The sequence below is a fragment of the Coregonus lavaretus genome (genome assembly GCF_964263955.1).
Source record: "Coregonus lavaretus genome assembly, contig: HAP1_SCAFFOLD_2220, whole genome shotgun sequence".
Lineage (NCBI taxonomy): Eukaryota > Metazoa > Chordata > Actinopteri > Salmoniformes > Salmonidae > Coregonus > Coregonus lavaretus.
Window position 1 is genome coordinate 47,212 of NW_028156948.1, and position 24,805 is coordinate 72,016.

General features: G+C 46.2%; 1 protein-coding gene across 1 annotated transcript in view; it reads right to left on the minus strand.

Moving 5' to 3' along the window:
* Positions 1-215: 215 nt before the first annotated feature.
* LOC311119553 (lymphoid enhancer-binding factor 1-like) overlaps positions 216-24,805 on the minus strand; it is a gene marked incomplete at both ends in the record, with an annotated part of 37,904 nt that continues 13,314 nt past the window's right edge. Inside the window, 8 exons of the mRNA XM_084194231.1 lie at positions 216-250; positions 797-862; positions 1,297-1,345; positions 3,469-3,576; positions 4,703-4,868; positions 5,612-5,731; positions 6,312-6,432; positions 13,165-13,297. Coding sequence (XP_084050357.1) covers positions 216-250; positions 797-862; positions 1,297-1,345; positions 3,469-3,576; positions 4,703-4,868; positions 5,612-5,731; positions 6,312-6,432; positions 13,165-13,297 — 798 coding nt within the window. The remainder of the gene's footprint in view (positions 251-796; positions 863-1,296; positions 1,346-3,468; positions 3,577-4,702; positions 4,869-5,611; positions 5,732-6,311; positions 6,433-13,164; positions 13,298-24,805) is intronic.

Here is a 24,805-nt window from a genome sequence, read left to right on the forward strand (position 1 = left end):
GGTTTGAAGCCATTCCATTCACTCCGTTCCAGCCATTATTATGAGCCGTCCTCCCCTCAGCAGCCTCCACTGATTGACACAATGACCATGGTGAGTTTAGGGTGGACCCTTTAGGATTAGTCTGTGAACAGTATACAAGGCTTGATACATACTACCAGACCAGACAGGCATGACTGGAGAGGAGGTGGGGGGGGGGGTTGTCTTACCATTTATGCTCAGATGTACGCCGTTTTCATTCTCTGGCCTGTACCTGCAGAAAATGGCATCTTTTAACATGTTTGTCTTTACATAAGGCATGTCCAGCTGAGGAAAAGAGAGCCAACTGGGCTAATGGAACGCCTCACCACAAACTAAAGCAGAAATTCAATCAAATGTATTTATAAAGCCCTTTTTACATCAGCAGATGTCACCAAATGCTTATACAGAAACCCAGCCTAAAACCCCAAACAGCAAGCAATGCAGATGTAGAAGCAAATTGATAATAGGCATCTAAATGGTAATATAGCACGTGGTCTACATGATTTCTAAATATATATTTCCCCCCCTATAGGTTCCTACACAACGGTGCAGTGTTTACACAGAGCTTTAAGCTAAGAGCACGGTGGTAGAGACATACAGCAGCTAGACCAATAAAGTGCAAAGCACAGAGAGCAGTTAAATCAACCAGCATTTACAGACTAATCCCAAAGTAGGTGGAGTGGAGAGGGAAGGGGGGGGGGGGGGTGAGAGAGAGGGATGGAGAAAGGAGAGAGGGATGGAGTACAAAGGAGAGGTGCAGGTTGAGTGACACTGGTACCTGCATGGTGGTTCTGAAAGCCCACTCTAGTGAGGGCGGAGGGGTCGAATGGAGTTCTATGGGGGTCTGGAGAGGGAGGAGGAGGGGAAGGGTGGTTATGGGTGGACGGGGCTGAAACGTTTCATGCATAATCCAGGTGAAACTAGCCACATGGTCAAAGTGGGGCCTCTTGATTGGTTATTTCTAGGGAAATGCGGCTATAGCTTTCCCAATACTGTGTGACAAGCATGGCACAACACCTGGTTCTGATTATGTCAGCATTACAGGGGCCTGTTTCAGAGTGACAAGACCTTTTATTGCTTGTGGTGCATGTATGTGTTAAAATGACTTAGGCTAGTGTGAGAGACGGACACAAGAGAGACCGCATGGAGAGTTTGTAAAGGACAAACTGAACACTCATCATCTCACAGAACAACAAATCGAGAGGAAAAGAGAGGGGGAGAGAGAGGGGGAGAGAAAGAGGGGAAAGAGAGGAAGGGAAAGGGGAAGGGGTTGGTTACCTGCAGCCGGTTCCTGGATCTTCTCCCTCTTCCGCTTCTTCTTCTTTCCCTAGAAAATATCGAGGTGAACGCTTAAAGTGTGGCTCCAGCACTCACCCTCCCTCCACCACGCTTAGTCCTGCTGCCGTTTGCCCTGTTCACTCATCCCCCGCCGGGCAGCCAACCAGCACCCCTCGCTCTCTGGGCCTGCAGCCAATCACCACGCTGGGATTGGTCAGAGGGGCTGACCATCTTTACTCCCTGCCTATGAGAGCTGGCTGTCTCTGTCCTCTCCGCACCTGGCTTCAGTATAGTGTGCTCTCTAACAAACTATTAACATAGACATGTTTGGTAGGATCCATTCCAGAATGTTAGGTTTTGAACCCCATCCTTGCCTTCCAATCGGAGCAGGTAGCAAACTTGGCTGTCTTCTCCTCACCTGTATCAGTGTGTGTTCTCTAACAACCTATCATGAACAAAACAACATCCATCACCATACTTATATAAAGACTTCAAGTGTAGAAGCAACAGCAGCGTATGTAGTCTTTTTCAGTCTCCTAGTACCAAACATCAATATGTAATTAAAACATAAAAAATGCTAAATATTACTTGGGAGAGCTGGTCCTCGACTGATTACCATGGAGAGCGTCAGTCAACCCCCCTCCAGTGAGCACTGATCACTGAGCTCCACTGTGAGTAAGTGTGTATGGATTTATAGCTTATAGCCAAATCCCCTAGGGAGGGGGACTATAGGTAGAGATAGTGGCGTAACAGTCATTCTAGTCAAATATGAGCAGCACTTTGGTTTCCTGCTGCAAAGTCTACTAATCCACTTATTTATGATGAGCTAATCTGGGTTCCTCTCACACCGCTGTGGCAGACAGAGAGAGGAGAGAGGGAGGGAGGGGGAGGGGGGCAGGTGATGTGTACAGTAGTTACGACAGTGTGTGTGTGTGTGTGTGTGGTACAGTACTATGAAGGGCTTAGTTTATGTTGGAGGGGTGCTTGGTGTTAAGTGTGTGTTATGATGGAATGGACGTGTGCGAGCAAAGCTTCTCTCTATGAGACACATACAGTGGTAGAGGCCATCAGACCATGAGGTCATCCTCTACTTCCTGGCTTATTGCTTTAGCCTATCAGATCTGTCAACACCAATAGGGTAAGGGCTAGGAGTTGACATGGAAGGAGACTAAAGTCTGTACTGTGTTGTACTGGATTGTCCTGCCCTATACCGTCCTGTCCTGCAGTGTTTCCCCCAGCATGGTGTGGTGGCGGCGGGGCGACGGAGGCAGAAGGTGAGAGGTGCTGTGCGGGGCTGTCCAGAGAGGAGGCAGATGACCACTACAAAGAGCCCCTGTGGTGGTGGAGTGAAAGTGAGTGCTGGAGCCACACTTTTTAACAACGGCAGGCGCTAGCATACAGTCACATACACGGAACGGTCTCACACACACACGGAACAGACACACACAGATGAACAGGACACTAACATAACAGGTGCCCTGACACACACACCCACACACCCCTTGTTGCTGTGCCATCTGAAAATCACACAGCAATCTACTCGTCACTCTAAGTGTCTACGCTCCTGGCAGGGGCATCAACTCTGTTTACATATCCAAGGCTTCCATGTTGATACGGAACATCAAAGACTGGCAGCACCATCACAGGCCACTATTCTCAGTGTCTCATACTACAATCCATTGTGCTGGTAATAATAGCATGGAATTAGAGTGCTATGAATTACACATTAGGCTGTAGCATAGCAGCTAAAAATGGACACCATTATCATGGAAACGGCTAATGTTTATTAGAATGTTGTAGCTAGCATTGTGTTAATAAAGCTAACAAAGAATACTAGCTACTGTCCTGAAATTCATAAACAACAATTAGCCTACATCAAAACTGAACAGGCCTGGGTACAAATCATATTTGAAATACTTGAAATATTTTAGTGGTGCCTGATCAAGCTTGACTGGCTAAATGTGACCAATGGAACAGCCCCAAAAGTGCAAACCCTGCTCATCTGGCACGTCAGGCAGACTCAAACAAACACTCAAAAGTAATTGAAAAATTTCAAATATTATTTGAACCCCGGTCAGAAAAATAAAATCACAGTTGACAAATCACACACACACACACACACACACACACACACACCTCTCCGCTGCCAATCTGTTTCCGTATGATACTTACATAATTATCTCTGGCAGACCAGCCTGGGTAGAGCTGCATGTGGAGCTGCCGTTCCTTGCGGGCTAATTCGTAATACTTAGCTTGCTCTTCTCTGGATAAAGCATGCCACTGTTTCAGTACATGGAGGGAGGTTACAAAACAAGGAGAGAGAAAAAAAAGGTACAACAGCACACAGTCAATTACTGGTATGCACTTTCATGTCCCCTCCAAAGACACGGGTGCTATTGTTTTGGTGCAGAAAAACTATTCCTTTATAAAACGTACAAACGTTTGGTAAATTTTTTTTATAAAAAAGGGCAAACATGATGAACAGATTAACATATGGGCAAGAGAGAAAAAAAAATACTTTGATTTCATATCAAAACACTGGTTCCAATTTAGTGGCGCTTTTGCTTCAAACTATGTCAGCGGGCAATTACTGAACAAAGGCCGCAAACGGAGCTTTGCTGTGGCTGGCTGCCCCAACCAAAAAGGCTTTCTGTTAAGGTTTTAAACATGTTCTAGCGGTCTCTTTCTCATTCAGTTTCTTTCTTCTACCCCAATTCTCAAAAAGGAACACATTTTGTCATTTCCAAACCACACTATTATTATCTACGGCAAGTTTTTATAAAAAGTCAATTTGGTTAAAACGTCCGCTAGTCAGTCAGGCAGAAAGTGGATCCGCCTGATGAGGGAAAGTAACAGGTTCGGACAAAGAGATGGTCATCATGATTAGTCCCTTGAAGGACCTTGATGTAGAAGAGTTGAAGGAAGATCTCAAACATAGAAAGAGAATCCATAGAAAGGGCTTGGAACCTCTAACCAGTCAACCCATTATGCCATCATTTGTATATGTATTTATTAGGGATCCCCATTAGCTGTTGTCAAGGCAGCAGCTACTCTTCCTGGGGTCCAAACACATTAAGGCACCTACATTACATATAAAACAAAAGATAAAACAGTACACCATCTAACATTATTACACCACATCATTACACTCTCCATGATTTGCATGGGGAGACCCGCTCTATGGATTCCATTTCTATGATCTGGAAGCCCTCTAGCTGAACGAGAGATGCTCTCAGGTGGTTTTGGTTTACAGAAGAACCCAAAATGGTGGCTTATGGCCATTCCCCTAGCACACTACCCTGGCCATCACCATCACACTAAAGGTTTCAGACCAGGGGGTGGTTAACCGTTCTCCACCCCAGGTGGGGGTGCTCTAAACATGGGTTCTCCCCTTCACCATACGTACCCTCCGTCCCAGGATCTGGTTGATGGCGGCGCTCTCCTTGAGCGTGCACTCTGCCACCACGTTGGCCCTCATCTCCTTCATGTACAGCATGAAGGCGTTCAGCGGCTTCTTGATGTGGGGTCTCTTGGGCTCCTGCTCCTTCCTCTGGTCCTGGTGCTGAGGCTTCCTGGCAAAACAATTGGCGAGAAAAGAACAAGGGAGCGAGGTAAAGAAGGAGGAGGGAACAGCGGCGGTGATAAAAAAAAAGAAAAAGAGGGTTGCGATGGAGAAACTGGGCCTCCTGGAGTGTGAGAACAAACGGCGAGGGGTCTGTTTCGCCTCAGCCAATTGGGAGCGAGGGTGCGTGCGTGCAAGGGGTTTCCGCGACGCCACGAGTCTTTAATCATGTACAGTCATACAGTCTTGGCGCTTTCAAGCGGAGAGAGCGATTACTTCACCAGTAATGGCAACCAAACCTTTCCCCCCCCAGCACACACACTGCCAATCGCTTAGTAGCCCCAGTGGCACAGGACCTTGATGTGTGTCTGTGTGTGGTGTGTGCGTCTGTGTCTGTTGGTATGCATGTTGTGATGCCAGGGGCCAAATGATGCGTGGTGGGGCCCTTATCAGCTCTGTGAGGCCCTTGTTGCTTATCTACTCACATCAAGGTGATAGGAGGGAGGGGAGGTTGGACTGCTGCTTTGTTGGGACATGTGGTTGAGTCACCAAATACCTGGAAGTATCCTGAACTCTGAATGTGCTGCTAATACCATGAGGAGGAGTAGAATAGTGAGGTGTGTTTTGGTAGGAACGTGTGTTTTCAGTGTAACAGGGGAGAGGGAGGCGTGAGTGTTTGTTTGATCTACACTCTACTCACGGCTGGCCCTGTGTGAAGCGGACCCAGAAAGGGCCACTGTTTGGGGGACTCACATGTGCATCAGGTCGTTGTCGTGCTGGGGCTCGTGTTTGACCTGGGGGTTGACGATGGCCGGGTGGGGGATCCCTGTGGCGTGAGGGCCTGGGGGACCCGGGACCATGTGGTGTGAGAACCTGGAACAAGAACCCATGCATTAACTTTAGAACCTCGTCCTCTCTCTCCCCAACATACTCACACTAGGTGAAATAAGAGTTAATAGATATTCAACAAAAATACAGGAGAGGGGAGGTAGGAGGAAATCATCTGGGTCCAAAGCCTCTCCTGTCTATACCAGCACTGTCCAGACACATACCAACCAGAGAAGGGGGAGAGAGCGGGAGAGCGAGGAAGATAAATGAGAAGGAAAGAGAGATCCAGAGTGAGGCCTCATACGAGAGCTACTAACATAGTGCAGCTCAGAGGGAGCCGCTGACACAGGGCGCCTTTTGAGCAGCTAAATAGACAGATGAATATGCGAGAGCACATACGGGGCGGTCTGATGGACTGGCCTGTTTGACATGTGCTGGGCACAGAGAGAACCAGTGTGGTTCACAGCCCTAATGAGAGAGTCCAGGGCCTGGATTTCCCCTCTGTGTGCCTGTCTGTCTGTAGGATCATCCTTCTCAATGGATCCACATGTACAGTACTGTATATAGTTTGTCTCAATCTTCACTTGTTGAATGGGTGGTTGTGTGTGTGTCATCCTAAACGTACCATCCCAGTGGGGGCGTGATCTGTCCCACTCCTCCAGGGGAGAGGGGGTAGAAGTTGGTCATGTCCGGCCCGGGGTGATGGCGCTGCATGCCTGTAGAGAGACAGGATGAGTGGTACTGTCCTGTATGAGAAGGAACAGAACATGCATTCAATGACCCGACCATGAAGATAACACGTTGTTGAAACGTTGTTCCATAGAGTGTTTTTACCATATTGTTGTTGATACCGTACATTATTTGGTAGAACATATAATATAACCGTGAATGAAGGGTAACCACCCAATGATATTCCAGCATCTTTGAATGGTTTGATCCTGCATGTCACTGACATGACAAGGACATCTGTGCCATGCGGTGTTGGAATTCAGTGTATGAACTGTACGTGTGTGTGGCGGTGTGCCAAGTGTGTATTATTATAATAATATACACAGAAAGGTTCGCATTTGCCCCCATGTAGCCCTCCAGTCCGTCTCTCTAGAAGCGGATCAGTGTTCATTAAGGCCCGTCTCTGTGCTTCTTGTAACGCTCCCTGCAGACAGCATTCACTGGGGCTCTGTACTGTCACTGGCTCCTCAACACAGCTAAGCTCTCCCGCGCTTCATCAACGCTAGGCCTCTTGGGCTTCAAGGTCAAGGACTCTCAGCCTCCCTCCGCTTGTTGTGGAGGCTGGAGAGAAGTTAAACTGGAATGGAGGGACGGAGAGAGGGAGGAGGGGAGGGTGAAGGAAATGAAGGTCCCTAGTAAATGGATATGTCAGACTGGGAGCTATAGTGAAGGTGTGCTGTGTAGGCCCGTGTAGAAGGCCCTGCAGTGACATACACACACACACACACAGAGAGAGACAGAGCGAGACAGAGCGAGACAGACAGAGAGGAGAGACAGAGACAGAAGAGAGACAGAGACAGAAGAGAGACAGAGACAGAAGAGAGACAGAGACAGAGGAGAGACAGACACAGAGGAGAGACAGACACAGAGGAGAGAGACACAGAAGAGAGACAGAGACAGAAGAGAGAGAGACAGACAGAAGAAAAGGCAAGTGCCTCCAGATTAACACCATCTCCTAATCCCAGATGGATCCAGGCTTTTCTCCCTCACCCCTTCTCTCCATCCCCCTCCCTCTTTCTTCTCAGGCTGCAGTCTAAAGGGGTCTAACTCCCTCAGAGGGGCAGAGAGAGGAGGCTTATCTCCAAAGCCACTGTAGCAACGCTGGATTCCAGCACCCCCAGCCCACTTATTCACCACCCCAGTCTCAGGGTGCTCTGTAGGGCACTAGGGAGGGAGGGGAGGAAAGGGAGGGAGTGAAAGGAAGGGGAGAGTGAGAGAGAGAGAGGAATGGGGGATGTAAGGAGCAAAGAGTGGAGGGAAAGTGAGAAGGATAGGAAAGTCAGGAGGGAAGGGAGAGAGATGGAGACGGAGGGAGGGGAGCTCAGTGTTAACACCAACTCAAAGCACTAAAAAGGTGTGTAATTACTCGCTCACGTCAACACGCTTCACACCATTTTACCCTCCTAGCCTTGCTTCTCAGAAAACACTACCTCAAACATTTTCATACCCTTATCCAAATCTAGACATACCTTGTATTCCAATATATGATCTCATTAAAATATTATATTTTAAGTGTTTCATTTTTTCATTGTAAATTACAATGTGAAGTCTGAAATCTGCATGTTCAAAGGGCTCTGGAGTTCGACCTTCGATCCGGCGTTACCGCCCGGCACATATTAGAGCTTATTAGGGCCCATAATGAGAACATCCATGATTTTTTTAAATGATTAATGAGAAGATCAAAGTCCTGATCCCGCTATGGAGTGTAGCGAGCCGAGTGGCTGATGAAAAAAAAATATATATATACAGTGGGGAAAATAAGTATTTAGTCAGCCACCAATTGTGCAAGTTCTCCCACTTAAAAAGATGAGAGAGGCCTGTAATTTTCATCATAGGTACACGTCAACTATGACAGACAAATTGAGAAAAAAAAATCCAGAAAATCACATTGTAGGATTTTTAATGAATTGATTTGCAAATTATGGTGGAAAATAAGTATTTGGTCACCTACAAACAAGCAAGATTTCTGGCTCTCACAGACCTGTAACTTCTTCTTTAAGAGGCTCCTCTGTCCTCCACTCGTTACCTGTATTAATGGCACCTGTTTGAACTTGTTATCAGTATAAAAGACACCTGTCCATTACCTCAAACAGTCACACTCCAAACTCCACTATTGCCAAGACCAAAGAGCTGTCAAAGGACACCAGAAACAAAATTGTAGACCTGCACCAGGCTGGGAAGACTGAATCTGCAATAGGTAAGCAGCTTGGTTTGAAGAAATCAACTGTGGGAGCAATTATTAGGAAATGGAAGACATACAAGACCACTGATAATCTCCCTCGATCTGGGGCTCCATGCAAGATCTCACCCCGTGGGGTCAAATGATCACAAGAACGGTGAGCAAAAATCCCAGAACCACACGGGGGGACCTAGTGAATGACCTGCAGAGAGCTGGGACCAAAGTAACAAAGCCTACCATCAGTAACACACTACGCCGCCAGGGACTCAAATCCTGCAGTGCAGACGTGTCCCCCTGCTTAAGCCAGTACATGTCCAGGCCCGTCTGAAGTTTGCTAGAGTGCATTTGGATGATCCAGAAGAGGATTGGGAGAATATCATATGGTCAGATGAAACCAAAATATAACTTTTTGGCAAAAACTAAACTCGTCGTGTTTGGAGGACAAAGAATGCTGAGTTGCATCCAAAGAACACCATACCTACTGTGAAGCATGGGGGTGGAAACATCATGCTTTGGGGCTGTTTTTCTGCAAAGGGACCAGGACGACTGATCCGTGTAAAGGAAAGAATGAATGGGGCCATGTATCGTGAGATTTTGAGTGAAAACCTCCTTCCATCAGCAAGGGCATTGAAGATGAAGCATGGCTGGGTCTTTCAGCATGACAATGATCCCAAACACACCGCCCGGGCAACGAAGGAGTGGCTTCGTAAGAAGCATTTCAAGGTCCTGGAGTGGCCTAGCCAGTCTCCAGATCTCAACCCCATAGAAAATCTTTGGAGGGAGTTGAAAGTCCGTGTTGCCCAGCGACAGCCCCAAAACATCACTGCTCTAGAGGAGATCTGCATGGAGGAATGGGCCAAAATACCAGCAATAGTGTGTGAAAACCTTGTGAAGACTTACAGAAAACGTTTGACCTGTGTCATTGCCAACAAAGGGTATATAACAAAGTATTGAGAAACTTTTGTTATTGACCAAATACTTATTTTCCACCATAATTTGCAAATCAATTCATTAAAAATCCTACAATGTGATTTTCTGGAAAAAAAATTCTCATTTTGTCTGTCATAGTTGACGTGTACCTATGATGAAAATTACAGGCCTCTCGCATCTTTTTAAGTGGGAGAACTTGCACAATTGGTGGCTGACTAAATACTTATTTTCCCCACTGTATATATATATAAAATAACAGAGACACAGAGAACGAATAGGCAAAAGTGTGATAGAAAGAGCGAGAGAAAGAGAGATGGATAGAGACTGCCCTCTCTTTCCTACATATCTTTAGCTCTTTTACAGTATCTAGGTCTGGAAATGCCAGGGGACTTAATTTATAGCTAATTGATCTAGCAGATCTCTTCTACATGGACCAGTCCAGGCTATGGGAGTGTGTGGATCGATTTAAACTCAGATCTCCTCCAGCGGTTTCTTCATATAACTCCATTCTCTGCTATGTTTATCATCAACACTCATACTCAATCCCTGGGGACTACTCACACCAAAATGTATGAGGACTGTAAGTGAGGACCAAAATGTAAAAACTGAGCACTCTGGAAAGCATTATTGTAAAGAAATCCTGTAGCTACAAGGGAAGTGAATGACTTTCTGGAGCAAATGTAGGCTTTCAAATGTGAGTTCCCACTAAATCCCCTATTCAGTTGTCCTGCTGTGTACAGGTACATAAGATCACTACGATGTCTGGATGGATCTGGTGTACGGTGGCCATATTGGATTATTTACTCAACTGCCTCGTCATCACACATCGCATCCTGTCTGGTCTGCCTCCTGCTTTTAAGTGGAGGAGGGGGGGCTGTTGCGTTGCAGCCGGAAGGAAGAGGGGAGGAGAAGAGGGGAGGGGAGCGCATATGGAGGGCCGGGGCCAGACCAGTACAAGGCCTATGAACCTCTGCCAAAGTCTCACCCTGACCGTGCCTGGGCTTTCCAACTGCCTTTGTGCTCTAGCGCCTGTCAGGGATTTTACCTTGACGTTTTTACCCAGACAGACAGAAAGAGAGAGCGAGAGAAAGAGTGTCAGATATAGGGTGACGAATGGAGGGAGGAAAATGAAGAGAGAAAGAGGTTTTCAGCAGTGCGGTAAAGCCGACTGCCTTGCCTTGTCTGAGGAGCTGTCTGCTTTATGCAGGTAGGTGGGGAGATGCAGTACGCCGTGTGGAGGAATGTGTTCTAGTTTTCTTTCTCTGAGACAGATCGTCACCTAACCACCTTGTGTAGGTGGTTGGGTGAACTTATGTTACATTTCCCTCAGAGGAATAGCTTTGGCTTCATGCCTCTTTGTGGAGATGGGTAGTGATGAATACAGTGTGATGTGAATATCTTTACTACACAGAACAAAAATATAAAAAACGCAATATGCAACAATTTCAAAGATTTTACTGATTTACAGTTCATTTTAGGAAATCAGTCAATTGAAATAAATTCATTAGGCCCTAATCTATGGATTTCACATGACTGGGAATACAGATATGCATTTGTTGGTCACAGATACCTTAAAAAAAAAAGTAGGGGCATGGATCAGAAAACTAGTCAGTATCTGGTGTGACCCCCATTTGCCTCATGCAGTTCGACACCTCTCCTTTGCATAGAGTTGATCAGGCTGTTGATTGTAGCCTGTGGAATGTTCACCCAGTCCTCATCAATGGCTGTGTGAAGTTGCTGGATATCGGCAGGAACTGGAACACGCTGTCATTCACGTCAATCCAGAGCATCCCGAACATGCTCTTTTGGGTGATATGTCTGGTGAGTATGCAGGCCATGGAAGAACTGGGACATTTTCAGCTTCCAGGAATTGTGTACAGATCCTTGCGATATGGGGCCATGCATCATCATGCGGTGATGGCGGCGGTTGAATGGCACGACAATGGGCCTCAGGATCTTGTCACAGTATTTCTGTGCATTCAAATTGCCATCGATAAAATGCAACTGTGTTCGTTGTCCGTAGCTTATGCCTGTCCATACCATAACCCCACCGCCACCATGGGGCACACACGTTGACGTCAGCAAACCGCTCGCCCACACGACGCCATACATGTAGTCTGCCATCTGCCCGATACAGATGAACCGGGATTCATCTGTGAAGAGCACACTTCTCCAGCGTGCCAGTGGCCATCGAAGGTGAGCATTTGCCCACTGAAGTTGGTTCCAATGCGGAACTGCATGAGCTTCTCTGAGACGGTTTCTGACAATTCTTCGGTTGTGCAAACCCACAGTTTCATCAGCCGTTCGGGTGGCTGGTCTCAGACGATCCCGCGGGTGAAGAAGCCGGATGTGGTCTGCTATTGTGAGGCTGGTTGGACGTTCTGCCAAATTCTCTAAAACGACGTTGGAGGCGACTTATGCTAGAGAAATGAACATTGAATTCTCTGGCAACAGCTCTGGTGGACATTCCTGCAGTCAGCATGCCAATTGCATGCTCCCTCAAAACATGAGACATCTACCGGTCAAAAGTTTTAGAACACCTAGTTACTCATTCAAGGGTTTTTCTTTATTTTTACTATTTTTTTAATTGTAGAATCATAGTGAAGACATCAAAACTATGAAATAACACATATGGAATCATGTAGTAACCAACAAAGTGTTAAACAAATCAAAATAGTTGTTATATTTGAGATTCTTCAAATAGCCACCCTTTGCCTTGATGACAGCTTTGCACACTCTTGGCATCCTCTCAACCAGCTTCATGAGGTAGTCACCTGGAATGCATTTCAATTAACAGGTGTGCCTTCTTAAAAAGTTAATTTGTGGAATTTATTTCCTTCTTAATGTGTTTGAGCCAATCAGTTGTGTTGTGACAAAGTAGGGGGGGTATACAGAAGATATCCCTATTTGGTAAAAGACCAAGTCCATATTATGGGAAGAACAGCTCAAATAAGCAAAGAGAAACGACAGTCCATCATTACTTTAAGACATGAAGGTCAGTCAATACGGAAAACTTCAAGAACTTCGAAAGTTTCTTCAAGTGCAGTTGCAAAAACCATCAAGCGCTATGATGAAACTGGCTCTCATGAGGACCGCCACAGGAATGGAAGACCCAGAGTTACCTCTGCTGCAGAGGATAAGTTCATTAGAGTTACCAGCCTCAGAAATTGCAGCCCAAATAAATGCTTCAGAGTTCAAGTAACAGACACATCTCACCATCAACTGTTCAGAGGGGACTGTGTGAATCAGGCCTTCATGGTTGAATTGCTGCAAAGAAACCACTACTAAAGGACACCAATAAGAAGAGACCTGCTTGGGCCAAGAAACACGAGCAATGGAGTCCAAATTGGAGATTTTTGGTTCCAACCGCCGTGTCTTTGTGAGATGCAGTGTGGGTGAACGGATTATCTCTGCATGTGTAGTTACCACCGTAAAGCATGGAGGAGGTGTTATGGTGTGGGGGTGCTTTGCTGGTGACACGGTCTGTGATTTATTTAGAATTCAAGGCACACTTAACCAGCATGTCTACCACAGCATTCTGCAGCGATACGCCATCCAATCTGGTTTGTGCTTAGTGGGACTATCATGGTTAATGATGTCCACTGGTTTAGTGATTTGAGTGGAGCGGGGCATTGCCTACCTTGTTTGGGGTTGACATCCTGGGGGTGGTGTCCGGAGTGGGGTCCCGGGGCGAAGTGTTCGTCGCTATACGTGATGAGAGGGGTGAGAGGATGGACCGCATGCGACGGCTGCACCACCGGAACCTTATTGGACTGGAGAGGGGGGGGAGAGAGAGAAGCACATTAGATAAGGCATTACATTACCTTTCCTCAAGTCAGTTAGCAGCTAGCATTTCCAGAGTTTTCCAGCGCTAAATCAAGTCCCGGCCCTCTCTCAAATGACAAGGGTACGGCCGTTTGGGGATTTGTGTAGCACACACACAAAGGAGCTGGTAAGATGAAAGAGCCGGTGCAGTCACAATTTTCCTGTTTTTAATTATATTTCCATGAGGTCGAAATAAGACTCTGAAATTGTGAAAATTATAATGCCCTTTTAGTGTAAGAGATTTTGGAGGGGAGGAAAAACACCTGTAATTTCAGCCTGTTCAGGTGGCATGGAGTTTTTGGCCCACAGCATGACATCACGATCTGATTATTCTGGACCAATGCATACAGTGGGGAGAACAAGTATTTGATACACTGCCGATTTTGCAGGTTTTCCTACTTACAAAGCATGTAGAGGTCTGTAATTTTTATCATAGGTACACTTCAACTGTGAGAGACTGAATATAAAACAAAAATCCAGAAAATCACATTGTATGATTTTTAAGTAATTAATTTGCATTTTATTGCCTGACATAAGTATTTGATCACCTACCAACCAGTAAGAATTCCGGCGCTCACAGACCTGTTAGTTTTTCTTTAAGAAGCCCTCCTGTTCTCCACTCATTACCTGTATTAACTGCACCTGTTTGAACTCGTTACCTGTATAAAAGACACCTGTCCACACTCAATCAAACAGACTCCAACCTCTCCACAATGGCCAAGACCAGAGAGCTGTGTAAGGACATCAGGGATAAAATTGTAGACCTGCACAAGGCTGGGATGGGCTACAGGACAATAGGCAAGCAGCTTGGTGAGAAGGCAACAACTGTTGGCACAATTATTAGAAAATGGAAGAAGTTCAAGATGACGATCAATCACCCTCGGTCTGGGGCTCCATGCAAGATCTCACCTCGTGGGGCATCAATGATCATGAGGAAGGTGAGGGATCAGCCCAGAACTACACAGGCCAATGACCTGGCCAATGACCTGAAGAGAGCTGGGACCACAGTCTCAAAGAAAACCATTAGTAACACACTATGCCGTCATGAATTAAAATCCTGCAGCGCACACAAGGTCCCCCTGCTCAAGCCAGCGCATGTCCAGGCCCGTCTGAAGTTTGCCAATGACCATCTGGATGATCCAGAGGAGGAATGGGAGAAGGTCATGTGGTCTGATGAGACAAAAATAGAGCTTTTTGGTCTAAACTCCACTCGCCGTGTTTGGAGGAAGAAGAAGGATGAGTACAACCCCAAGAACACCATCCCAACCGTAAAGCATGGAGGTGGAAACATCATTCTTTGGGGATGCTTTTCTGCAAAGGGGACAGGACGACTGCACCGTATTGAGGGGAGGATGGATGGGGCCATGTATCGCGAGATCTTGGCCAACAACCTCCTTCCCTCAGTAAGAGCATTGAAGATGGGTCGTGGCTGGGTCTTCCAGCATGACAACGACCCGAAACACACAGCCAGGGCAACTAAGGAGTGGCTCCGTAAGAAGCATCTCAAGGTCCTGGAGTGGCCTAGCCAGTCTCCAGACCTGAACCGAATAGAAAATCTTTGGAGGGAGCTGAAAGTCCGTATTGCCCAGCGACAGCCCCGAAACCTGAAGGATCTGGAGAAGGTCTGTATGGAGGAGTGGGCCAAAATCCCTGCTGCAGTGTGTGCAAACCTGGTCAAGACCTACAGGAAACGTATGATCTCTGTAATTGCAAACAAAGGTTTCTGTACCAAATATTAAGTTCTTATTTTCTGATGTATCAAATACTTATGTCATGCAATAAAATGCAAATTCATTACTTAAAAATCATACAATGTGATTTTCTGGATTTTTGTTTTAGATTCCGTCTCTCACAGTTGAAGTGTACCTATGATAAAAATTACAGACCTCTACATGCTTTGTAAGTAGGACAACCTGCAAAATCGGCAGTGTATCAAATACTTGTTCTCCCCACTGCATGTATCCTCCTACTTTGAAGGGGTAAGTGGGGTAGGCTCTAGAGTCTAGACCATCCTATCCGCCAATCAGGGTTGTGTATGTAAATATATTTACATTTGTATCAACACGCCCACACAATCAGACTGAGCATTTCAGGGAAATAAATTATTACAAATATATTTTGTTCAGGTGGCATGGAGTTATTTTCATGAAATAAACAGATTTATTAGACATACGTAAAATAAAATAAAACTGCATGGGGGCTTTAATGGCGCAGTAAAAAATAAAACACCTTCTTGCAAGGGAGGTCTCAATGTCCTCCCCTTCCAGCCTTTCCCCAACACCTCAAAACTTTGTTTAGCCTTGGTCAGTGAGTACTGCCCCTATTTCCTGCTTAAGGGCAGAGGGGGGAGGAAAGAAGGGGGAGAGTGAAAGAGAGAGCCCCACAGGGTAGAGTTAGAGCAGAGGTCTTAACGGTGAGATCAAAGGCAGTCATTAGCCGGTGAATAAGAGGAGTTCATTACAGAGCCAGCGCCGGGGGGAAGGAGGGGAGAAGGAGGGATGAGGGATGGAGGAGGGGTGATAGAGAGAAAAAGATAGGGCAAGAGAAAGAGGGAAGGAGGATGAGAGAGAGAAATAACATATGTTTCCCATGCCAATAAAGCCCCTTGAATTGAAAGAGGAGAACAAGAAAGAGAAGGAGAGAGAGATCTCTTAGAGACGTCTGCGGTAGAACCAAAAGGCAGGGTTAATCACGTCAGCAGTGGTCTGGCCACAGCACCCCCTTCCCTACCACCCCCCACCTCTGGGCTGACACAGAGACCTGCACAACCCCCTCCACCCTGGCCAGACCCCCAGCCGCTTACACGCTCCAACAGCACTGAACACATGGTACTGCTTAGCCATGCTAAATCTACTATTCACGATCAGAGCACCCAGCACTGGCCCTGGATCTGCTTGACTTGTACAGTCAAAACAGCATTTCTAAAGGATATACTGCTTTGTCTGAAAAAACTGTCAATCTATTTTGGTGTGTGTAAGAATGATGGGTAAACGTATAGCATGATATTTCAAAAGGCTATACGCTTGATCTGAAAGTCATCCATCAACCCATCCTATACATTTTGACTACACCCAATCTTGCCCAACATATAAAAAATGCTAGCAAATGATATCCCTAAATAAATAAATAAAATATATTATATATATATATATATATATATATATATATATATATATAAACAGCACTAGGTGACTTTCATTGGCTTCATTTGCAGCAAGGCGATTCATGCTAAGGTGACATTCTCAGCAAGCTAATTTGTGGCAGGTCCACCACCCCCCTGGAATTTCCTGTGTTGCCGGACCGGACCCTCACAGACTGGCACCACTCTACCACCTCTCCTCCTACCCCATCTGGGAATGTCCTAACCAGGGGTTTAGCAGTAGGGTGGGGTGGAGGGGTTTAGGTCTGCACCCTGGCCAAGGATCTCAGCTATGCACACCTTACTAAAAGGGGGGGGGGGGGGCTTCATCAGTGTCAGATTCCGGAGCCTGGTTAAGCAGCAAGACTCCCAGGTCTCCAGCCCTCTCTCTTTTGCTCACACACACACACACACACTCTCCAGCATCGAACATATCAAGTGCATTTGGCTTAACCACCTCTTACGTAATGTTGGATCTTGCCTCAAAATAGTCCAACATTTTCAGAACTAATTTCCATAGTGATGAAAAACACCCAAAAAAGGGGTTCCGATCGAAAACAGAGTGAGCATCAACAAAAAAATTATAATCTCAATCCAACTTCAAACAAACAAAATTAGCTCACTCATAGCAACTAATTAGTCCCTAAACCCTGACTCTAAAGTCCTGAAGTCCCAGGAGAACCCAGGTCAGCCAGAATCAAAGGTCAGGGGATAATCTGTGTGCTGGAAATAGCTTTAATGGCACTTTATCCCACCAGGATGAGGACTGGAGAGGACTCCCTAATAGAGGGCCTGATTTGGGCCTGGAGCAGCCAGGGACATGCCTATACTAGTTGGGGCTAAAATTATACCATCCTCACCCCTCTTCGCTTAATTATTACGCCTTTCAGGTCCCATTTGCTTCCCTGTGGGAACGAGATAAGAACCTGGATGGAGGATTTTTATTTAAGCGCTCCAGTCTTCGGGTTCTCTTCTCCGACAGAGGGAGAGAGAAGGGAGGATTCTAAACCATATATATAAAAATGAGACAATTTAACAAGCATGCAGTCAGATGCAGGTACAAAGACAAACCCACTTCCCCCCATATCTCCAGCTCCATCCCATGGCAGAAAAACCAACACGGCCCGATTGCTGACCGACTCTCTGGCACCTGAGAAAGCCGAGGAGCTTTTGAAATGCCCTAGCCTCCACCATGTTGGAGAAGACCTCTTTCGTGCTCTCCCAGTCGCAGCTGTCACAGCCCATTTCTCTCAACTTCTTAATAAACTGTGCCTCCATTGTGTACCGTCCTTAAGGCTAAAGGCAAAATCCACCAGGGGAAACCTGAGGGCTTCTGTGACCGACACAGCTTTTACTGAATCTAGGAGGCACACATGCATCCTCTACCTAAACAATAGCTCCACTACCATACTCTACCTAAACCATAGTACCACTACTACTAGCCAGCACCATCCTCTACCTAAACCATAGTACCACTACTACTAGCCAGCACCATACTCTACCTAAACCATAGTACCACTACTACTAGCCAGCACCATCCTCTACCTAAACCAAAGAACCACTACTACTAGCCAGCACCATCCTCTACCTAAACCATAGCCCACTACTAGCCACTAGCCAGCACCATCCTCTACCTAAACCATAGCCCACTACTAGCCACTAGCCAGCACCATCCTCTACCTAAACCATAGCTCCACTACTAGCCACTAGCCAGCACCATCCTCTACCTAAACCATAGCTCCACTACTAGCCACTAGCCAGCACCATCCTCTACCTAAACCATAGCACCACTACTAGCCACTAGCCAGCACCATCCTCTACCTAAAACATAGCCCACTACTAGCCACTAGCCAGCACCATCCTCTACCTAAACCATAGTACCACTACTAACCAGCACCATCCTCTACCTAAAACATAGCCCACTACTAGCCAGCACCATCCTCTACCTAAACCATAGCTCCACTACTAACCAGCACCATCCTCTACCTAAACCATAGCTCCACTACTAACCAGCACCATCCTCTACCTAAATCACAGCACCAAGATGTCTGTATACAGACGCCAAAATAAAATGTTAAATTGTCACAATGTTAAAATGGACAAGGAGAGTTTTGGGGGAGTTGACTTGCACAAAGAGAAGGGAGGGGTATTTCTGTTCCCCCAGAAAACCCAAGTCATTCGAGGTGACCCGGCATCACTGAAGGAGCTGCCATTTTAAAACTTTAATAGCTCCAGGTGGTTTCTTATGGACTAGCCGCGCCACGCCTTCCTTTAAAATCACTTCCTGCTTTATGCCAAGTTTACAAAGAATAGATTTTTAAAAAGTGGTTGCACAGCTCCGACTTGACCACGACCGTGGATGGTCATGCAATGTCGCCTCGATTTGATCGCCCCTTCTTATCCCCGTGACGATGGCTCAAACTGTGGCAGCGGAGCGGCTGGCGGCCATATTGGAGGTCTTTTTTATTGTCAGGGAAGAAATAATAGGCTTAGGTTCTCTTTTCTATTCATATTTCACACACAGAGACAGAGAGAGACAGAGAGAGAGAGGGCACGGATTTGAAAATAAACGTTCCATTTGAGAATTTTATAACCAGGCTTGGCCGGCCCTTTTCAAGCGGCCTTAGATGTGGTTTGAAGAGAAATTCATTGCGCGGAACTGGAGCTGGCAGAGCGCTACGGTGCTTGAGAGGAGAAACTCCAGCTCCAACGCTTTGCTTTGTAAGAGAACAGGGAGGCTCAATGCCTTGGGGCGCTGCTCTGTGTGTGTGTGTGTGTGTGTGTGTGTGTCAAAAATGGGGGGTGTTGCTTGGGTAAAGAAAACTGGTGTCTTGTGTGAAGGCGGTTGGATGGATGGGTGGTCGGATACAGTCCGGTTCTTTTTCTGGCTGACCCCACTACTGTTAGATTTAAGGTTGTATTCCACACAGAGTCAGGGTCTAGTATGGGTACCACTGTGGAGGAGCATAGTCTTTCTGCTGGTACAAATCAGTGTGTTTGTGCACCCAAGTCCATATTTTTGTGTATGTGCTTGTGAATGCATGCGTGTATACCTGCATGGGTATTCAGATGTCCCATCTTAATTTGATCAGTTTCTCATAGCAGAAAAAGAATCCTGCAGCAACAGGAAATGTGAATTATTATGTGGATTATAATTTTTAATTGTCATTTTTGTAGGGGTTGATACATTTTCAGTAAGGATAAATCAAGTCTGACATTTTAAAGTGGAAATAACAAACTTTAGAAGCCTTTTTAAACGGAGGTTAGCATTTTTTGTCAAGAATCTGGTTCAGGAGGCAGCTCTGCAGTAGTCACTATGCGACAGCCAAAAAGTCATAAAATCTGATTTTAAACCTAACCTTAAGCACACTGCTAATGCCTAACACTAATATCGCCACCCCTTCCCTTACATAGTGTACAGCGCTAGTCGACAGTTGGCTAACCCCCCCCCTTCCCCTACTGCCTGCTTGGCATCTCTAACTCTTCTTCCCCGGTCACCACTTGCCTTTTGTACTCCACTCCATTATCCCTCGCCTGCCGAGTGAGGGGGGAGGGAAAACGAAAAAAGGGGGACGTTTATAATAATCGCTTCCCACTTCTGTAATTTATATGCAATGAGGACTCAGCGTGCCCGTAGCTACAATCAAGTGTGTGCCGGAACCACGTGAGGCGTTTCCACAAACAGTCGGGGACGGAGAGACTAAAGTGGCAGATTCCCATGATTCCCCATGCTGCTAAATCCGCCGACTGAAAAGCCCTTCCTCAGCTTCTGGCTGTTCTGTTATGCAGCCAGGGCCCTTTAACAGCCACACCTGAACACACACAGAGAGAGAGAAAGAAGAGAGAGATCGAAGAGAGAGAGAGAAACAAATCCAATTTTGATAAACTCCCATATCTATTAGGTGAAATACCAGTGTGCCATCACAGCAGCAAGATGTGACCTCTTGCCACAAGGTCGACCAGTGAAGAACAAACACCATTGTAAAAACACAGACATACTGAAACCGAGAGAGATAAAAAGGTATAACTGCAGACACAACAGAATGTGTTAATGTGTTGGCACCCTCAGCGGGTCAGATGAAACCGGAAGCATCCGGTTTTTAGGGGGAAAGCAGAGAAGAGGCGAAGCCTGAAAACCGGATGCTTCCGGTTTCATCTGACCCCAATCAGGTCTTTCTTTTACGCCTGCTACGTTAAGTTAATGTGCTGGTCAGCTTGACGATTACTCTTCTTGGAGAGTTTTCACCCATATTCCCGCTCTGCTATTCTGATGTCTGGATTGCTGCACACCTGCTTGACCACATGTGACCTGCCGGTCTGTGTTTCAGGCGGGACTGTTTGATGACAAGCTACACACAGTCTGTCTATGAGTCAGTCAGAACATACTAGCATGTTAGAGAACAATCACAGTGTAGACATACAGTAGAGAGGACAATCACAGTGTATACATACAGTAGAGAGGACAATCACAGTGTAGACATACAGTAGAGGACAATCACAGTGTAGACATACAGTAGAGAGGACAATCACAGTGTAGACATACAGTAGAGAGGACAATCACAGTGTATACATACAGTAGAGAGGACAATCACAGTGTATACATACAGTAGAGAGGACAATCACAGTGTATACATACAGTAGAGAGGACAATCACAGTGTATACATACAGTAGAGAGAACAATCACAGTGTAGACATACAGTAGAGAGGACAATCACAGTGTAGACATACAGTAGAGGACAATCACAGTGTAGACATACAGTAGAGAGGACAATCACAGTGTAGACATACAGTAGAGAGGACAATCACAGTGTAGACATACAGTAGAGAGGACAATCACAGTGTAGACATACAGTAGAGGACCATCACAGTGTAGACATACAGTAGAGAGGACAATCACAGTGTAGACATACAGTAGAGAGGACAATCACAGTGTATACATACAGTAGAGAGGACAATCACAGTGTAGACATACAGTAGAGAGGACAATCACAGTGTAGACATACAGTAGAGAGGACAATCACAGTGTAGACATACAGTAGAGAGGACAATCACAGTGTAGACATACAGTAGAGAGGACAATCACAGTGTAGACATACAGTAGAGAGGACAATCACAGTGTAGACATACAGTAGAGAGGACAATCCCAGTGTAGACATACAGTAGAGAGGACAATCCCAGTGTAGACATACAGTAGAGAGGACAATCCCAGTGTAGACATACAGTAGAGAGGACAATCACAGTGTAGACATACAGTAGAGAGGACAATCACAGTGTATACATACAGTACATTCATGTAGACTAGTTCAACATGACACTTCAGCCTCTACTGAAATTCTCTCATCAGTCTCTCTCAGCTGAGAGAAAAGGATTCTGAAAGTAGAAAACGGGGGAGATCAACTAAGACGACAGCAAAACCAACCCTGATCCTGGCTCTCCTAGCATGTTTGAACACTTGTTCTCAGACAGTGCCACTGATGACTCCGTACAGGGCTACTGTAAAAAGCTGTGAACACAAAGACGGTACATAGAGAGAACTGTGGGTGTGGGGCGTACTTAATCCCTATGGAGACATACATAGTCTGGCCAGGTGTTTCCTCTCAGTGGCTCTGCGTGTGTGTGTATAATGCCAGACCTTTGCACAACAAAGGTGACCAAACACACCCCCTCCAAAAACGTCCCCCTCCCAGTTTCTCTCTGTTTATAGGCCACAAAGAAAGGGACCGCCACTCTCCTCTCTCCACTACCTCTCCACCAAAACACACTACCAACCCGGGTGAAGTTTAAATAAATAACCAATTACCATTCCCAGAGTGGTTCGAACCCCCAGGAAGTCAGTCAGCCAGCCCAGCTCTCAGTGAAGTGTTAAAAATTGAACGTTTTATTGGCAGGATGGCCTTTAGGCCAGGGGGCTTAATGTAACGAAACCCAATTAATAAGAGAAGAAAGCCAGGCCGCCAGCGAGGGATGGAGGGAGGGAGGGAAAGGGGGAGCGCCACGCGCCCAGGGTAATGAGAAGTACGAGGGGAGCGGAGGAGTGAACGAACGAGGGGATAGAGAGGAGTGGAGGAGGAAATGAAAGCCTGCCCTGGAGAGAAATGTACATCCATGAACTGGAACCCCCCCCCATTCCCCTGTCCTCAATCTCATAGCGTCAGTCCAATAGTTCAAGCCAGCTCATTGCTGCCTGAACTAGTTATTCAGAAGTGTCCATCCATATTTAGAACAACCTTAGATTAACATTGACACCCAGTTTTTTTTGCCTTTCAGTTTAAACTTCTCCCTTTACATTTATTTGCATTGACCAAATCCCATTTTCAATGCTACGGTGATGTTGACTGAATTACTGTGGAAATCTAACACGTGAAGAACCAGTCACTCATCATAAGACCCCTCTTAAATAACAAACGCCACCGGGAGAACACACAAACACAGTACATTAAATGCGCAGCGAGACGCCACGACGGGCGAAACGCTAAGAACACACAGCCTGCAAAACAAACACTAATGTACACACACATTCTACAGTAGAGACTCCCATGTGTACCCACCCCACCCACCCACCTCCCCACAGCCCTCCTGCTCTGCCTGCATATGCAAACAAAAGGGGCCCCATTTACAGCTAAGTGTCATCTTTCCATATCACCAACAGAAGCTCTGAATAGGACACAGATGAATTAGGATGTATTACCCAACATCCTTGAGTTTTCAGATTGAGGATTCAACAGAGGCTGAATGGGGGTTTCATAACCCAAACCATTGACCCTCTGGCTTCAAGTGTATTGCCCCAAGCAAACCAATCACACTGGCTCACACTCTCCTCTCATGAAGGTGCCAGTTGGGATAATGTGTGTGAAATAGGCCCGCTCTGATGAAAAGACCCAGGTAACATTTTCTCAAAGTGTAGAAACTCTGTTCTTTCCTTGTGTTTTGGGAAACTAGGCCATTAGAAGCACTGAGTTATAACAAGAACTCTCTATAGGGAAACACTTAAAAAGGACTATAGAAATGCTAGTCCCCGTCAAATGGGTTAAAAAGATTCACTACAGCTATATTGGGGGTTGGGCCAATGTTCTGAAGCTCAGTGGTGGTTGAGTTCTGTGAAAGTTGCGTTTGGGTTGTGTGTGGGGGATGGGCCAATGTTTTGAAGCTCAGTGGGGGATGTGTTGTGGTTGTGTGAAGTTTGTTTGAGCGATGTGTTGTGGGTGTGTGGGTGTTTGTGTGTATGGGGGGGGGGGGGGGCAATGCTGGGCCAATGTTTTGAAGCCTTCTAGTGCCTTGCCTGGTAGTTGTGTGGAGGTTGTCGGAGCGTTGTGTGAAGGTTGTCGGAGCGTGTTTTGGCAGAGCCCAGGGCACTGTGCAGGATGTTCACCTTGTGGCGGGGTGCAGGCCTCATTATCACAGCAGGACCTGGTCACATCAAAGAGCTGAGAAAAGGGCAAACATTCCACTGAAGTGCCACTGTCAGCAGGCCTGGCTACCCCCCACCAGCCTGACCAAGACCTGCAAGCGTGCTCACACACACATTTTTTAGTTACATATATAACGTAAATCGGCACTTCTCATGTACGAGCCCAGGCAGACACAGTGGAAAACCCCCACATTGAGTGAGTCACACGACTGACTGCAGCTCTTTGTCCTGGCAGAGTTTATGGGAGAGGGAGAACAAACTCTTCCACACACCCACTTCACCTACATTTCAAACAAAATTGTGATTGACCATCTAGGGATCCCCACAACACTTTTTTTAATCAAGTAACTTCTTTCGCCTATAAAATCAAAAATCTAGTGTAGTTGGCTACAATATCAGCTAAGATGACAGAAATACTGGTTTCTAATGAGGTGATGGAGAGAAATTGAACTCTAGAGACCTCTGGTCTGAATCGGGTAACCGGTAAAGCTGACCACAAGCAGAAGTTGAAGTTGTGCACCTGGGTCCGGCACCGCTCTTTATTTTTCTTATTGAATCAAAAACGGCAAGTCTCCGTCGATCAATTTTTAGCTACTACCCCACTGCTGCATGAACACACTGAATGGTTTATCATTAGAAACCTTTTGGACCGCCACATTCACAACAACGAATGCTAGCGAGCCAGGACCCTTAGAGGAGGCACACAAATGAAAACGCAGCACAAGCTAATGTTTAGCGCTCGCTAAAACCCAAGCCCGAGTCTCACGACACAATAACAGAAGGAGAGAAAGGAGAGAAAACCAACACAGAATGATGGGGGGAGAAAAAGTGCTGAGAAAGTCAGCCTCATGCGCCACGTTTTAGAAACCGAGGAACAAGAGAGGATTTGCCTGCTACACCTAGATAGT